The following is an 18869-nucleotide window of genomic DNA, read 5'->3' as shown; positions in this document are numbered from 1 at the left end:
TCTTCTCTACTTGGAGGATACTATTTATAAAGTAGAGGTTGGCAAGATTAGATGAAATGATAGATTAGAGTTGGTGATTCTCCACATAGTAATCAGACATCTGGAGTTTAATAAACTTAAGGCCTTTTTCTACTATAGTGTATTAAACAACCAATTATGTGGAGATTAAAAAGAGCCTATTTTATGAACAGAAAACCAACCTCAGGAATACCAACATTGCCATAGCCTATTCCATTCACCATTATTATAAAATGTATAAGGTATTAAAAATGTACATTAGGAAAAAAAAGTATAAGTTACCTCTACAGGGATCTCATTGCCAGGGGTTGCAGGTATACCAGTCATGAAATCACTAGTAATAAAGGTTCGAATAACCACGGATCTCTGGCATGAAGGCTGCTTCTGAAGTGGGTCCCGATCAAAATGTAAAGGTGTCAAAATCACCGGCATCTGGCTGATTTTCCCAGCATACCCTAAAGAAAGGAAGTTAACATGTAGAACCAATCACCACACCATACAAAAGCACTCTCTGATCAATTAAATCCCCCCAGACAGATCTAAAATCGCACACATACACACACCACTTCTTGGGACTGTCATCATGTACTGTTTTTAGCTACTCTCATAGCACTGTAAGTAAACATAATCACAAATACAAATTACAGAATTTGATGACTGCAGTGATATGTTACAGTGATGTGATATAAAGTCAATTCATTATTCATAGTAGTTATCTTCTATACTGCAGACACTGAATAAGAAAATACTGAACCTCTAACCCTAGGGGAAATACAGAGTTAGGTTCCTGACCACTTTCATCAACTGATTAATACATATCTTTGCTTATGTGTGTGTCTGTTTAAAGACACCTTATGCAATATTTATTGTAGGTTCATTAACGTTGAGCTCACAGCCAATGGCACTATAACTCATGCCTGAATGAATCTTATCTAACAAACCTATTTTCTCAGTAAGTTACATCACAGCCTTCCTGTGCTTAGGAACCTAGACAGCACCTCAGCACTATTTTAAACAGTGAAATCACCAACAAAAAGCACGAAAATGCAAAAAACATGTCATTAAATAGACCACAAAAGGGACACTTGTTTATAGAAAGAGCTGAAACAAGAAGGCAGAGAATTGCCTTGTTCAACCTCAGCTGGGAACATATGAGTTGAGCAACTCAAATTTTTTGCCACTTTGTACATGTCCGCAAATGACCACAAAGATGAATAAATTTTATACAGATAAGGCAATGTCACGGAACTACCCAAAGAATTAAATAATAAAACTAAAAGCTGAGTCCTCCTACTAGAAATAATAATGCCATGCTTCCAAAATCTAGTTAGAGCATTCAGTGATGAACAAAATGGGCAGCTTACCAGACTCCCTGAGAATGTTATGGGCCTCAAAATCAGCTTGGCGTAAAGTACTGAGCACCCCTGTTGTCAAGAAAGTGGGAGTAACATCTGTAGGAGGTTCTTTAACTGGTGAGCCAAATATATAGACAACTCTAGAAGGGGGTAGTGAAAATTACAGAGAAAATACGTTTTAGTAAGAGAAGCAAAGCACATAAAATAACATTCTTTCCATTTGTTCTTAGGCCCCTCTCTTACCCACTTCAAATCCCCAAATGGGTAGGATAGGATATAAGATTATAGAAGGGTTTCTATTCTATGAACCTTCCTCAAAGTATATTTTCTGGAATACTAGTATCTCAGAACGTGCAAAGATGTAAGTGATTATCACAATCCTCTTTCCATTTAATGTACTGGATAGAAGTGTATCCCCAAAACTTCATGTCCATCTGGAATCTGTGGGTGAAAATAGGGTCCTTGTAAAGGTAATCAAACAAAGGTCATAATGGTGTTTGGGGGGATTAATCCAATGATTGGTGGGTGTTCTTCTAAGAAGAAGGAAATCTGTAAACACAGCCACATGGAGAAAAGACAGCCATGTAAAGATGGAGACAAAGATTGGAGTTACACTGCCACAAGCCAACGACTGCCAGCAAACAACAGAAACTACGAAGAGACGAGGAAGGATTCTCCCTCTAGAGCCTTCTGAGAGAGCCATGGCCCTGCTGACACCACCCTTGATTTCAGACTTATAGCCTTCAATAGCCTCCAGAACTGTGAGATAATAGATTTCTGTTGTTTTAAGCCTTCCAGTTTGTGGAAATTTGTTACAGTAGCCCTAGGAAATTCCTGGGGAAACACCAAATTAAATAAATAGGTTTTATAACAAAACCTCAGAAACTATAATATGCGCTAGAAGCTTCCAAGATGAGACTACAGTGAATTTCCCAAACTTATTTGACTGCCAACTCAACCTTTTTTTTCTTTTTTTTACATTTTGGAAAACACTGATCCCAAAGAAAGGTTAAGAATATCACCAAAGTTAAGACTTGGTTGAAAAGGAATGACTTACTACTGCTTCAAGTAAATGTCTGTTTGAAACTTATGAAAGTATGCTGCAGATGTTAATAAAAGTAGGATTTGGAAGGTAGCTTGAGGAAATTAGGATCAAATAATTACAACAATTCAAGGGGAATCTTGCCAATGGTTTGGGGAATCTGTTCTACAACCTTCACCCAGAAAACAAGAGAGAGAAGGGGTAGGGATGAGTGCCACCTGGCTCTTTCCAATCCAACTCCAGCCAGCAGGCAACTGTCCCTTTTCCTTAGCCCTACTGTCTTTAGCAGAGAAAATAAATCTCCCCTGTAACTACCATGGTGAAGTTTAATAATGCTTTTTTCTTAATAGGTACTTAAAATAAAACATATGGAAGAAAAAAACATCAGATTAAAACCACCACTACCACCAAATACTTCATTGTCTCCTTCCAAACATACTGTCACAAGAAGCGTTTTGTTCCATGCATAGAAAGTAGGCCACACTTCTTCTAAACAAAATAGTTCCTAGAGCTCATAAACAATCCTTAGAGGAAAAAAGCAACTATGCAAGAGAATGCCATGAACTTGCTCCTTTTTCTTTTATTTTGTTCAAACAAGAGTGATCATAGAATGTACAGGGATAGGCAGCCTTCCAGTAAAACTGGAACCGTCCCTCTCTATATAAAGATTCCAGCATGCAAATTAGGGGGGAAAGACTGGTAAAAATGGAAAGCTTTTTTTTTTTTTCTTTCTTTTTTTAAATTCCAATTCCCAAAAAAAGACCCTGGTAAAGAAATCAAAAATTCACCAACACCCTTTAAGGGCTTGCTAGGTTCATATTTAAAATCTAGTTTTTTGTTTATTGGTTGTTAGACTTTATTTTTTTCCTTTTTTGGGGAGGGAGGAAGGGTTAAGAATGGAGGGAGAGACAAATGGGGAAAAAAGAAAAGACAGGCAGAGAAACCAGACTATAAAAGGACCGAGATAAAGTTTAAACAAGGGTGAGTGCTCTTCGGCAAAAGAAAAGGACAAAGAGACAGATGAAACAAGAATGTTGTGAAATGAAAAACATATTAATTATGTAGTAAAAGCCGTGGAGCCAAACTTAGTGAAAGGGAATTTTCTGTATGACCTATGAAGTTTATTTAGGTATTAGCATGTTTCAGAAGATGAATTATGAACCATTATTTTAACCAAGACAATTATCTCCATTCAAAACAGGCAATTACAAATTTACCATTATTTATTAATAATTCACCCTTTCAGTGTGTTAAAGGTGCTTCTGTATTTGGGGGCCTTTGGTTCATCTATGCAAGCCTTTTAAAGGACATGTTCCCATCAGTAAAAATGTGATTTCCCTTTGACTTCTTGTCTTGAAGGCCATACCAGCCTACAAATACTAGCCACACCAGTATAGAAATATACATACCCTGCTAAGTAAACACCAACAAGTAGGTTTATACTTTCTGTAGCTAATTTGAGTAAACTGAAATCTCAAGAAATTCTTTTTGGTTGTTAACTGCCTAAAACCCATGAAGAAAATAGAAAAGAGTGAAACAGTGTAAAATAAGATTTAATTAGCAATCTGGTACTAAATGAGTAAGACTTTTGAAATTATAACAGACAATGCTCAGTATTACATAAAGATTATATCAATAAATCAGTTATTGATATATACAACATAAGAAATTAATGTGTAAATTAAAGGAAAACTGGATCTGAAAAACTAAATTCAAATTTTTTTAAACACTTAACGCTGTTACTTTGACGATATCTGGCATATGTCTCTTTCTTTTGATTTACTCTGGAATTATTATTAAATTGACTAAGTCCCTAACAATAATTCTATAACCTGTACAATTCTTTCAATCCTTCTGGAATAAAACATCTAATCATAAAACAAGTAGTGTAAATTGCTAATTGGGAAGACATGTTTTTAAAGCTGTCTTTAGTATTTCATATTACAATTAAAAACCTTCCTATTTCTCAAGCAAAAAATATTTTAATAAGCAGATGATTGCACTGTGATGAAGGAACAAAGTACAAGGTATTATTAAATATCTGCTGGATTATGACCTAAGCACATACCTGTATCTACACTTGAGCCACTGCTCTTTCAACATGGGAAGACCTTAAAAAAAACACATCCTTCCATTACATTTCACCCCACCACCACCTGCAGAACACACCTGTTAATGTTGTGACACATGCGAGGTATAAGTCTAGCCAGGAAAATAAGAGATTCCCAGTCAGGCTCATCCTTACTGGAGATTCCACACACATAACTATAAGAACGACAGTCACCCTGAAAATAAAAATACAATTGATAATTTTAATGATTTTACAGAATTCAAAAGATGGACTGGAAAATATTTCATGCATGATGACACCATTAATAGCAATTTTTTAAACAAAAATATGCTTGACTATAAGTATATATGGATAGTTTGCTAATGATATAAACAAATCCTAAATTAAAATCCCCTATTTAACAGTTTTTTGTATTATTTATTTATTCATTATTTTTGGCTGCATCGGGTCTTAGTTGAGGCATGTGGGATCTTTCACTGCGGCGCGTGGGCTCTTCATTGTGATGTGCGGGTTTTGTCTTCTCTAGTTGTGGCGCGCAGGCTCCAGGGCCCGTGAGCTCTGTAGCTGTGGTGTGCGGGTTCCAGAGCACGTGGGCTCTGTAGTTTGTGGCACGCGGGCTCTCTAGTTGAGGCGCACAAGCTCAGCAGTGTGGGCTTAGTTGCCCTGCATCATGTGGGATCTTAGTTGCCTGACCAGGGATCGAACCCGTGTCCCCTACACTGGAAGGCGGACTCCTTACCACTGGACCACCAGGGAAGTCCCTAACATCCCCTGTTAAATTCTACCTAAATCAGCTCAGACATTAAAAAGAAGTGTCACGGTAATTTCAATAATTTCTTCAACATACACCAGAGATCCACTGGGATTTCATTCCAAATACCTGCCGAACTACAGATAGCCAGCACACTTAATTTGGCAGACAAGATCTGCCAAATCCTTTAGATGGATAAAGGATTCTCAAGTCAGATATAAAAATAATTTATTCCTTTATAATAAGAAAGTTAATTTTAAAATAAGTGAATAAAATTGATAATATTGATTCCCTTTTCCTCTGTCCTATTTAATCCAAGTCATTTACTTAAAAAAAAATTTAAACTGAAAACAACTTAAAAGTAAGATTCATTAGATAACTACCTAATACACAGTAAACTTAAGAATTCAGACTATTTGAATGATAATATAATAGTATTTATCAAAGTTTAAAATGTACATGCTCTTTAATCCTGAAAATATTACTGAAATACATGAATAACTGCTTGAAAAAATAAGATACTACTTGCTGAAATGCCTATAATAGTGACAAAGTGAAAATGGTTTAAATGTCCATTGGTAGGGGAATGATTAAATAAATTATGGTATAATCATACATGGAATATAAGGCAGCAGTTAAGAATAAGAATCTACTTGCAATGGCATGAAAAGAAGTTCATGATGTTCAGTTAAAAGAAAAAGGTGATGAAAAAGGTGTCAATAATTCCCTTTCATTTTCTTTCTAAATGGTTCTGGAGGGAACATTTAACTGGAGAGCAGAAATAGGGAGAATTACTTTTTAAATGTACTGTACATTTTTTTTTTTTACAAATGCAGTTTATTTTGGTATTTAGAAAATAAACTTCATTGCTATACTAACCATGAATTATGATTTTTATCTGGACTTCTAAGAGTCTCAGCTTCAAAGGCCTAAGAGACTAGATAAAGTTAAGATAACCAACAACAAAAGAAACTTCTATTTTGATGGGAAAAATAGTGGAGCCTGAATGAGCTTCATTTTTTTAAATTGAAGTGTAATTATTACAATGTTGTGTTAGTTTCAAGTGTACAGCAAAGTGATTCAGTTATATATATATATATATATAAATATATAAAAAAAACTCTTTTTCAGATTCTTTTCCATTACAGGTTATAGTTCCCTGTACTATACAGTTGTTTACCTATTTCATATATAATAGTGTATATATATGTTAATCATATTTTTTAAAAAAGAAATCACTCATCCAACAAATTATATTTATTTATTTATCCACAGCATTATCTACGAACTTATCAAAAAAGGGGAATGGGGAACTAGTTCAATTCCCTGCCTAGCAGGAGTTAGCATACACAGCTGGAAGTTTTCTATAATAGATCTACTTAGGACTGGAAAAAACAAAAACAAAAACAAAAAAACCCACTTGTCTGCTCTTCTATTTTTATATAGTAGGGTAATATCTGCCTGAAATATCATACGATGAGTTTCAAAATGAATCTGTATATGATAAATGAGATAATCCATACACCACTGAAAGAAAATTATTCCTACAATTCCAGGAATGGTTATTTCAACATGATTTAAAAACAATATAAGTAGCTTTCACATAGGGCCTTTAAAAAGAGGGAGAAGAGGGGAAATAGCTGGCCCTATCATTTCCATGAACTAAAATATTTTAGTTTAATTTTAAAGTAATGATGAATTTTTATTGTCTTATTTACAAACAGAGCTACATGAATTCAGGAGAAAGAGGAATTTAAAAGGATGGCTCAGATTCATATATTTATGGAAAAGAGTATATATTAAGTTTTAGATGAACAATCTCTAAAATGTATTTAATTTCTTCCCATGCATAATTCTACTATAAGAGAACATTATAAACACATTAACCCACTTAACTGGCACTTGCACCATTTTGAGTTGAATTATTGACACCTTTTCTAGTTTTCATTTAACTTCAAATTCTAAATCACTGAAAAGAAACCTTCCTCTTCCCTAGATTCCCAAGCTTTTTTCCCCCAGAAACTCACCCGATGATCATATAAATAAAGAACTTAATATAATCTATGAATAGCATTTCAAAAATGAGAAATATATTACAGTCACATGCTTTTACAATTGGAAAGACAGAACATACTGAGAATGTTAGTTGTACATTATCACAGCTAAGAGAGAGAGAGGGAGAGACGGGACATGTTGAAGAGGCAGAGGACACTGGTTTAAGGAATACACAAGCTGAGAACAATGCGTAAATGGTGTAACATGTACATCTGGGGGCCTTCTTGCAGTTAGAGACTTCTAAAGCCACAGAATATTTCACATCAAGAAGGATAAATGAGGACATGACCTCTCGGTACCTGTTCTTCAAGGCAGAAGCAAGCAAGCCAATCCTATAGCAAATCACTCTTTGAATTTTTTTTTACTTTTGATACAGATGACAGGTATTTCAAGTCTATAAAATCTCAGCCTGAATATTTAGTTCCTATTACCTTATTCACTTCATAAACATTCTATAAAATATTGCTTTTACATTTTTAAACTTGGTGTATATACTTTTGTATTTCATTTTCCTAAGACATTCCTATTTCAATATTAGCAAAAAGAGCAGCAGAAAGTTATGTCACAGGTCAATGAAGTCACACAACTCACCTGCACACCCACAGTTTTAATTGGTAGCAGGAAGGCATTCAGTGAATGCAGACTTGTAATTTGCATCAGCTTCTCCTGATCCTCTTCTGTTGTGCAGGCTTTGACTCTCTGTAATAGTGTATGTGGCTAGGAAAACCAAAGACACACTCCTCAGGGTTTCAAGAAATAACAGCATTCACTCTTTTGGTACATTTTACTATCTTATGTATCTACACTTTCTGGTTTATAGCAATAGATTCTATTTGGTATTTCTCTCTGACTTGTGTGTGCTATGCAGTGTGTCAGAATTTCATTTCTGAGCGCCAGGGCTATGAGAAGTTAAATATCAGGACAAGAAACACAGATTAGATTTACATACATGGAGGCTTTAATCCTCTGTCAACAGCAAGGGACACCTCACGTGAGTCAAACCTTCTCCTTATCTCTAAGGAAACTTTTTGCCATAAAGTCAACTTTGTCTGAAATTAATATATCTCTACCTACTTCCTTTTTTTTGGTTTATTTGCCTGGTGTATGTTTTTCTGTTCTTTTACCTTCCCTCTTCCTATCCCTAGGTAAACAGACTATAGTTAGATTTTATTCCTCAATCTAGTTTGACAATTATGTCCTAACTAAAGATGTTAATCCTTTTAATTGTGGGTTAATAATATGGTTGAATTCCATCCTACCATTTAATTCAGTAGTTTCTATTTGCCCCACTTTTTATATTTCTTTCTCCTTTTTTATATTCCTCTGAACTGATGATTTCTCCCAGCTCATTTATTTCCCCTTTACTAGTTGTGAAGTTAAACCCTCTATTTTTATTCTTTATCATTTCCCCTTAAGTGGGGATATTTAACAAAAGAGAATCACCTCTGCCCAACTAGCAAAAAATACAAAGATCTTTGAATGCTTTAACTCCAATTGATCCCCCTATGGCTTATATGCTATTTTAGCTATATAATGTTATACTATTTTTTTTAAATAAACACCAAAATTTAGATCAGTTTATACAGTCCATGTCTGTTTAATTTTATCCATTTACCATTTTATTTGCTTACCAGTCCCTGTATCTCAGACCTTTTAACTGGTATCCTTTTGCTTCTCCTCAAGTCATTTCTTTAAAACAGTGGTTCTCAACCTTAGCTATACATTCAAATTTCTTAGTATGTTCAGGTCCCATCCCACATCAATTAAATAAATTCTAGGGAGAAGGGGCCCAAGCATAGAATACTTCAAAAGCTCCCCCTGTTGAATCTAATACACAGCCAAGGTTGAGAACCACTGCCTTTATAGTTCCTTAAGTAACAGACTGTTGGTAGTAAATTCTGTTTATGTGAAAATGTCTTTATTTTGCCCTAGTTCTTTGAGACAGTTTATCTACTCACTATTGTTCACAATTATTTTCTCTTGGTACTTTGAATTCTTCCTGCTTTTAACTACTGCTTCCAGTAATAGCCTTTCCTTTATGCAGCAATCAATCTTTTCTTTGCAGCTGCTTTGTCTTTGGTAGCCTGTAGCTTCCATAGTTATGCCTATTAGGTGTCAAATTCTTCTCCTTTATCCTGATTGGGATGTTATTATGCTTCCTGAATCTGAGGCATGGTATCTTTCACCAGTGTGGAGGAATTTCAATACTTTTATCTAGTATCTCCTTCTGGATATACATTAAAGTTGACATTCTCATTCTACATTAACCTCTTTGAACCATATTTTGTCTTTGATGCTTTGTTCCAATTTCTGGATAATTTAACATCGATCTTCACTAATTCTCTCTTTAGCTCTTTTTAATTTTATTTTCATTTCTAGAACGTAATTTTTTTTCAAAGCTCCCCTGTCACTTTTTATAGTCTCTTATATACCTTATTCTTATTAAAAATTGCTTCTTTTAATTCTCAGTACTTTTAAATGTTGCCTATATGCCAATTCCAGTATCTGAAGTGCTTGAGGGTCTTCTACTAGTTGTTTCCACTAGCTCTCATTCATGGTGCCTTACTTTTATATCTATTTTATAGTTTTTTATTGTAAGCTCATATTTGTTGAAACTCTATTTATGGGAGTTCTTTGAGGCCTGGTTGAAGAGACTCCAAAGAGAATTTACATTGCTTTTTGTCTGACAACTGGAAGCACTACCAACCAAAGCCCACTTTAACACAGATTATAAATTTAGGCACCAAATATACAGAAGAACTGGAGACATTTCCATCATCCTCAATTTAGAACTAAAATGATCTCCCTTGCCTTGTTGCAATAAATATGAAAGGGTATTTTAAAATACTTTGTATCTAGTATTTTCAGGGATTCAAGGTATCCAATCTGTTAAAATATATGGAATGGCTGAAAAGAGAAGTCTGCATTTAAGAGTGTCTGTAGAATACTTTCTTCATAGTCATTTCCAAAGGTTAAATTACCCTGAAGTTTCAAATAATGAAACCCTAATCAATTTTATTATAAAGACTGGAGTACAGCAAGAATCCATTCAATTCCTTGCACCAATTAGCTATGTCTGCTTAAAGCTCCTATAATAAACAAATTCAACACAAATTATTACCTTTTTAACGCTTGCAGAAAAATCAGCTACTATTTTCAAAATATTGTTGGTTTCAGGAAAATCCTTACAGATATAAGGTTCCTCAGCACATATTACTCTGATTGCCAGGCCTGGACCTAAACAGAAGAGTAACAATGGTATTTAATATAAATGTTATGTTTAATATAAAATTTTAAATAAAAAAAGGTCACTATTCCCAAAATATAAAACACCCCTGCCATTGTATTTTTAACCAGTTTTATTGAAATATAACTGACATATACAATTTAGGTTTTTTAAAGTGTTTAATATGAAATGCAGCTATTAGTTTCCCATCCAACTCATCATTTTTAGAATGCTTCAGTTCTGTTCACATCCATGATATACACCTCTTATTTTAATAGTCCCTGTATTAAGAATCTCAAAATTCTCCAATAAATATTTTTAATTCACAATATACATGCCAATCTATTTAAAATTACTTTCATACACAATCCTTTGCCAACACACGTTAGGGACTGAACGTCTCAAATTACTACAGTTGAAGTTCATCATATAAACAAGTGCTAATCTCCATATGGGCTATACCTTTGCAACACTGTTTATGGAGGCAATACAGTAGTTAAGAGTAACTAACTCTGAGAAGAGCTTATTGGGGCTAGAATCCTGGTTCCAAACCCAACCTGCATAACTTTTGGCAAACTAGCCTCTGTCCCAAAATTCTCTCAGCTGGACAACAGGATCATAATAGTTTCTATTGTGAGGATCAAATAAGACAACATGTGTAAAATACTGTATTTAGCAGAATGCCTAGCACATACTAGTACTCAAGAAATGTTAACTATTACTATGCTTTTTCATTTAATTAGACCATTCCCTCAACTCATCACCCAATGACTATTGTAGAGACCTAGAAACTGAGATATAAGATTTGCCAAGCTCAAGAACTCATAACAAAAACAGGTTAAGACTCACAGTCCTAACTTTAACAAATACCACCTCTAATTAATTTTATTTTATGACAGCAAATGACTATTTAAAAACTGAATATTTTCATTTGGTCATGAATTAAATACATACAGCACTGTGCAAAGAAATGGTTCAACCATTCAGACAAGTCAGGGGATAAGGATTTCAGAGAACTGAGTTTTAACCCTGTGGAATACATCATGGTATAGTAGAAAGAACATATAAACCCAATTTCTAACACTAAGAATTGTGTGGCAATGTTATTAAAGTATCTCTTGGCTTTCTCATCTGATGGCAACATTACATGACAATCTGTTTACACAAAGATAATGTAATATATAAATATATATACAATAAAAATGAGTATTTAATAAAATGAAATATATACAGTAAGGCACTAAAAAGAATATTTATTCCCTATCCATCCTTTCCTTTCTTTAAAGTTACATATTCCCTAAGATGATAAATTACTTCAAAACCTGTCTGAATTGATTTTTGTTCAACATGAAGGCATAGTAACAAATCAAACAGAATTCTATTTTTTACCTGGGAATGGATGCCTGGAAACTAACTCTTCTGGAAGTCCAAGTTCTCTGCCTAAGGTTCTTACTTCATCTTTATGAAAATCTTTCAAAGGTTCTATGACTTTTCCCTACAGGGAATAAAAACGCCAATTAATACAAATTAGTAACCAAAATGACATAGAAAACAAAGAGTAACAAATTATTGGCTTTTCCTGTTGTCTTTTACCTTTAAAAATCAGTTTTTAAAACTTCATCTTTTATTTTAAAGTATTTCTTCCTATGTGCTTATAAGGAATTAGATATTTTAGTGGTCTTCATATTTCTCTTTGAAATCCATTTTAAACGTAAACCTCTTTAATAGAAATAAATGAGAACAAACCTACCCACCAATCTGATTTAGTTCTCACTGTAATACAAGGAAATCAGAAAATATACTAGTGTTTAAAAATTAAAACTCTCCAAATGATACCATCAAAAAAGTGAAAAGACAACCTACAGAAGGCAAATCATATATCTAATAAAGGGCTGCAACAAGACTATATAAAAAAGAACACATACAATTCAATAATAAAAAGATAAATAAGCCAAGTTAAAAATGGGCAAAAGATCCGAATAGATATTTCTCCAAAGGTGACATACAAGTAGCCAATAAGCACATAAAAGATGATTGACATTAGCTATTTGGGAAATGCAAATCAGAACCACAATGAGATACCTACCACTTCTCACCCACTAGGATGCCTAAAATAATAAAAAGGTACAGGTAATTCACACTCATTAGGATGGCTAATTAAAAAAAAAAAAAAAAAAAACAGAAAAGAACAAGTGTTGGGCAAGGTATGGAGAAATTGGAAGCTTTGTGCACTGTTGGTGGGACTGTAATATAGTATAACTGCTAAGGAAACATTAAGGAAGTCCCTCAAAAAATTGAAAATAATAAAATTCAGAAATCCCACTTCCTGGTACATATCCAAAAGAACTGAAAGCAGGGGCTCCAAGAGGAATCTGTAAACCCATGTTCATAGGCACAATTCACAACAACAAGAAATGTCCATCAGTAGATAAATAAATTAACTATATATATATATATATATACACACACACACACACACACACACACACACACACACACACAGAATATTATTCAGCTTAAAAAGGAAATCCTATCACATGCTACAATATGGATGAAACTTGAGGACTTATACTAAGTGAAATAAGCCAGTCACAAAAAAACAAATGCTGTATGATTTCACTTATGAGGTATTTAAAGTAGTCAAATTCATTGAAACAGAAATTAGAATGGTAGGTTACCAGGGGTTAGGGAGAGGGAGAAAAGGGTAGCTGTTGCTCAACAGGTATAAAGTTTCAGTTTTGAAAAATGAAAAAGTTACAGAGATCTGTTTCACAACAATACAAATACACTTGACACCACTGAACTGTACACTTAAAAATGGTTAAGGGAGGGAGGTTTTATGCGAAAGTTCTCATAAGCTTTTACCTCCTCTCTCAACTTTCTGATAAGCTCTGTGTCGTTATGATGGGTTTTGATGAGTTCAGCTTTGCCACTTGCAACAAGGGATGCACTTTCAATTAGATCAGGCCGTAAAGTACCTTGGGCAAGGAAAACCTCCTCTGGTTTCAGGTTCATTTCTCCAATTACTTCATTGGCAATCTACAAACAACAGGAGTAAAACAGCCTTTTAAGAGATGAATTCTTCTAAAAGACAGCAAAATTTTATATTTTCAGCTAAATTTCTTAAAGAGTCTTTTTGCAATATTGACCAGGAGATGAAATCTACCGTGCTCCAAAATAAACTCCTTTAAGAACACATGCTTATAAAAAGAAACGAAATTGAGTTATTTGTAGTGAGGTGGATGAACCTAGAGTCTGTCATACACAGTGAAGTAAGTCAGAAAGAGAAAAACAAATACTGTATGCTAACGCATATATATGGAATCTAAAAAAAAATGGTTCTGATGAAACTAGGGGCAGGATAGGAATAAAGATGCAGACGTAGACAATTGACTTGAGGACACGGGGAGGGAGAAGGGTAAGCTGGGACAAAGTGAGAGAGTGGCATGGACATACACACACTACCAAATGTAAAATAGATAGCTAGTGGAAAGCAGCTGCATAGGACAGGGAGATCAGCTCGGTGCTTTGTGACCACCTACAGGGGTGGGATAGGGAGGGTGGGAATGAGACTTAAGAGGGAGGGGGTATGGGGAACATATGTATACATATAGATGATTCACGTTGTTATACAGCAGAAACTAACACAACATTGTAAAGCAATTATACTCCAATAAAGATGTAAAAAAAGAGAGAGACAAAATATTAGCAATAAAAAAGTAAAAAAAAACACATTGTCAATGTCAACCAACGATACATTAATAAAATTTTTTTAAAAGTCAAAAAAACCCTCAAAACACATGCTTAATGTGATTCAAAAAGGTATATGAACATTCCCATCAAAAGCCTAAAAAAATCTAGCCATTACCCAAAGAACTAAAATCTAATATCAACTGAAAATATCTATTCTTAAGCAGTGAAAACAACAAACTGAAAACATAAGTACATATGTTTTTTAAAAACATAAAACAGTTTTTACTAAGTCAGTATAATAGCAATATATCGTAAAACTCTTAGCCAACAAAAGAATCAAAATTAGTCACAAAATTTGGTTATTTGGTATAATGATAAGGAAAAAAATACTAAATTCACATCGAAAATAGTACACATTGAAGATATTAAAAAGGTACCTTAACAAAAGTATCCCCAATGATTTTTCTTTTCTCCTCAGGACTCGTAGTCATATTTAAGGTTTTGCTAATTCTCTTTCGTGGAGTTCTGTCTTCATCTGATATTGGTAGAGTTGTTGTTCCATTGTAGAAAGAATGAGCAGCATTTATCACTGGGTAAGAGGAGAGAAGCATGTTTTAAACTAACATGATATTTGAAAATCATAAATGATAGGTCAAACTACAAACAGAAAACCCAGATGGATCCTCTGATCTCCCCGTAATTTGCCTGCATATTCTAGAACTACCAGTAAACTATGACTGACAGAGTCCATACACAGGCACTCACTGAATCTTGTTCCATTAAGAATTGTGTGGCATTAATTCTAGGGCCAGGGACTTCCCTGGTGGCACAGTGGTTAAGATATCATGCTCCCAATGCAGGGGGCCTAGGTTTGATCCCTGGTCAGGGAACTAGATTCCACATGCATGCCACAACTAAGAGTTCGCATGACACAACTAAGGAGCCAGCGAGACGCAACTAAGGAGCCTGCCTGCTACAACTAAGACCTGGTGCAACCAAATAAATAAATAAATAAATAAATATTATCTAGGGCCATAATATCACAAATTATGCTAACTGCCTCCCATCTTATTCAGTGCTTCACCACAGCAACAAGCAAAACCCCAACAAGAAGCATTACCCCAAGGGAATCAAAGCAGTGGTACATACACGGGGATCAAAGCCCTCAGAAGTGCACACTGACCAGTCTCTTGAAAAACCGAGATCTATAAACACATATTTAGTGATCCTTGGTTGTCTCTTTATTTTTTTCTGAATTTCAGTTTATTTTTTATACAGCAGATTCTTATTAGTTACCTATTTTATACATATTGGTGTACATAGGTCAATCCCAACCTCCCAATTCATCCCACCCCCGCCAACACCCGCGTTCCCTCCTTGGTGTCCATACGTTTGTTCTGTACATCTATGTCTCCATTTCTGCTTTGCAAACCAGATCACGTGTACCATTTTTCTAGACTGCACATACATGAGTTAATATACGATATATTTTTTTCCCTTTCTCACTTACTTCACTCTGTATGGCAGTCTCTAGGTCCATCAACGTCTCTACAAATGACCCAATTTTGTTCCATTTTATGGCTGGGTAATATTCCACTGTATATATGTACCACATCTTTATCCATTCGTCTGCTAATGGGCATTTAGGTTGCTTCCATGACCTGGCTATTGTAAATAGTGCTGCAATGAACACTGGGGTGCACGTGTCTTTTTCAATTATGTTTTTCTCTGGGTATATGCCCAGTAGTGGGATTGCTGAATCATATAGTAATTCTGTTTTTAGTTTTTTAAGGAGCCTCCATACTGTTCTCCATAGTGGCTGTATCAATTTACATTCCCACCAACAGTGCAAGAGGGTTCCCTTTTCTCCACACCCTCTCCAGCACTTGTTGTTTGTAGACTTTCTGATGATGCCGACCATTCTAACTCATGTGAGGTGATACCTCATTGTAGTTTTGATGTGCATTTCTCTAATAATTAGTGATGTTGAGCAGCTTTTCATGTGCCTCTTGGCCATCTGTATGTCTCCTTTGGAGAATGTCTACTTAGGTCTTCTGCCCATTTTTTGATTGGGTTGTTTTTTAAATATTGAGCTGCATGAGCTGTTTATATATTTTGGAGATTAATCCTTTGTCCGTTGATTCGTTTCCAAATATTTTCTCCCATTCTGAAGGTTGTCTTTTCGTCTTTTTGCCTTGTTTATAGTTTCCTTTGCTGTGCAAAAGCTTTGAAGTTTCATTAGGCCCCATTTGTTTACATTTCCATTACTCTAGGAGGTGGGTCAAAAAAGATGTTGCTGTGATTTATGTCAAAGAGTGTTCTTCCCATGTTTTCCTCTGAGTTTTATAGTGTCTGGTCTTACATTTAGGTCTTTAATCCATTTTGAGCTTATTTTTGTGTATGGTGTTAGGGAGTGTTCTAATTTCATTCTTTTACATGTAGCTTTCCAGTTTTCCCATCATCATTTATTGAACAAACTGTCTTTCCTCCATTGTATATCCTTGATCCTTTCTAATATATTAGTTGACCATAGGTGCGTGCGTTTATCTCTGGGCTTTCTATCCTGTTCCATTGATCTGTATTTCTGTTTTTATGCCAGTACCATACTGCTTTGATGACTGTAGCTTTGCAATATACTCTGAAGTCATGGAATCTGATTCCTCCAGCTCCGTTTTTTTCCGACAAGATTGCTTTCGCTATTTGGGGGCTTTTGTATCTCCATACAGAGATACAGATTTTAAGATTTCTTGTTCCAGTTCTGTAAAAAAAATGCCACTAGTAACCTGATAGGAATTGCACTGAATCTGTAGACTGCTTTGGGGAGTACAGTCATTTTCACAATGTTGATTCCCCCAATCCAACAATATGGTACATCTCTCCATCTGTTTATGTCATCTTTGATTTCTTTCATCAGTGTCTTACAGTTTTCTGAGTAGAGGTATTTTTTTTTCAAATGCACTTTTTTAATAAACATCTTTATTTGAGTATAATTGCTTTACAATGGTGTGTTACCTTCTGCTTTATAACAAAGGGAATCAGTTATACATATACATATGTCCCCATATCTCTTCCCTCCTACACCTCCCACCCTCCAACCCTCCCTAACCCACCCCGCTAGGTGCTCACAAAGCACCAAGGTATTCTCCCTGTGCTTTGTGGCTGCTTCCCACTAGCTACCTATTTTAAATTTGATAGTGTATATATGCCCAGGCCACTCTTTCCCTTTGTCAGAGCTTAACCTTCCCCCTCCCCGAACCCTCAGGTCCATTTTCTAGTAGGTCTGTGTCTTTATTCCCGATGTGCCTCTAGGTTCTTCATGACCTTTTATTTTTTTTCAGATTCCATATATATGTGTTAGCGTACGGTATTTGTTTTTCTCTTTCTGACTTACTTCACTCTGTATGACAGACTCTAGGTCCATCCACCTCACTAGAAATAAAAAAATTTCGTTTCTTTTTATGCCTGAATAATATTCCATTGTTTATATGTGCCACATCTTCTTTATCTATTCATCTGTTGCTAGACACTTAGGTTGCTTCCATATCCTGGCTATAGTAAATTGAGCTTCAATGAACATATTCGTACATGACTCTTTTTGAATTATGGTTTTCTCAGGGTATATGCCCAGTAGTGGGATTGCTGGGACATATGATAGTTCTATTTTTAGTTTTTAAAGGAACGTCCATACTGTTCTCCATAGTGGCTGTATCAATTTACATTCCCACCAGCAGTGCAAGAGTGTTCCCTTTTCTCCACACCCTCTCTAGCATTTACTGTTTGTAGATTTTTTGATGATGGCCATTCTGACCGGTGTGAGATGATCTCATTGTAGTTTTGATTTGCATTGCTCTGATGATTAATGGTGTTGAGCATTCTTTCATGTGTCTGTTGGCAACCTGCATATCGTCTTTGGAAAAAAGTCTATTTAGGGCTTCTGCCTAGGTTTGGATTGAGTTGTTTGTTTTTTTGATATTGAGCTGTATGAGTTGCTTGTAAATTTTGGAGATTAATGCTTTGTCAGTTGCTTCATTTGCAAATATTTTCTCCCATTCTGAGGGTTGTCTTTTGGTCTTGTTTATGGTTTCCTTTGCTGTGCAAAAGCTTTGAAGTTTCATTAGGTCCCATTTGTTTTTTGTTTTTATTTTCATTTCTCTAGGAGGTGGGTCAAAAAGGATCTTGCTGTGATTTATGTCACAGAGTGTTCTACCTATATTTTCCTCTATGAGTTTGATAGCGTCTGGCCTTACATTTAGGTGTTTAATCGATTTTGAGTTTATTTTTGTGTATGGTGTTAGGGAGTGTTCTAATTTCATTCTTTTACATGTAGCTGTCCAGTTTTCCCAGCACCACTTACTGAAGAGGCTGTCTTTTCTCCACTGTATATACTTTCCTCCTTTATCAAAGATAAGGTGACCATATGTGCATGGCTTTATCTCTGGGCTTTCTATTCTGTTCCACTGATCTATATTTCCGTTTTTGTGCCAGTACCATACTGTCTTCATTACCGTAGCTTTGTAGTAGACTCTGAAGTCAGGTAGCCTAATTCCTCCAGCTCCGTTTTTCTTTCTCAAGATTTCTTTGGCTAATCGGGGTCTTTTGTGTTTCCATACATATTGTGAAATTTTTTGTTCAAGTTCTGTGAAAATTGCCATTGGGAG

At 35.1% G+C, this 18869-nt stretch overlaps 1 protein-coding gene across 2 annotated transcripts in view; it reads right to left on the bottom strand.

The window, feature by feature from the left end:
- GMPS (guanine monophosphate synthase) overlaps positions 1-18869 on the bottom strand; it is a 121373-nt gene that overhangs the window by 7935 nt on the left and 94569 nt on the right. For both annotated transcript variants that reach the window (XM_033414766.2, XM_004284738.4), the window contains 8 exons: positions 14649-14800; positions 13384-13557; positions 11908-12013; positions 10414-10529; positions 7884-8009; positions 4585-4700; positions 1383-1513; positions 301-473 (listed from right to left, as the gene is read on the bottom strand). In XM_033414766.2, coding sequence (XP_033270657.1) covers positions 301-473; positions 1383-1513; positions 4585-4700; positions 7884-8009; positions 10414-10529; positions 11908-12013; positions 13384-13557; positions 14649-14800 — 1094 coding nt within the window. The remainder of the gene's footprint in view (positions 1-300; positions 474-1382; positions 1514-4584; positions 4701-7883; positions 8010-10413; positions 10530-11907; positions 12014-13383; positions 13558-14648; positions 14801-18869) is intronic.

This window comes from Orcinus orca, chromosome 5 (genome assembly GCF_937001465.1).
Source record: "Orcinus orca chromosome 5, mOrcOrc1.1, whole genome shotgun sequence".
In the NCBI taxonomy this organism is placed as follows: Eukaryota; Metazoa; Chordata; class Mammalia; order Artiodactyla; family Delphinidae; genus Orcinus; species Orcinus orca.
Note: the sequence above shows the minus strand (reverse complement) of the source record. Positions and strands in the feature narration are given on the sequence as shown.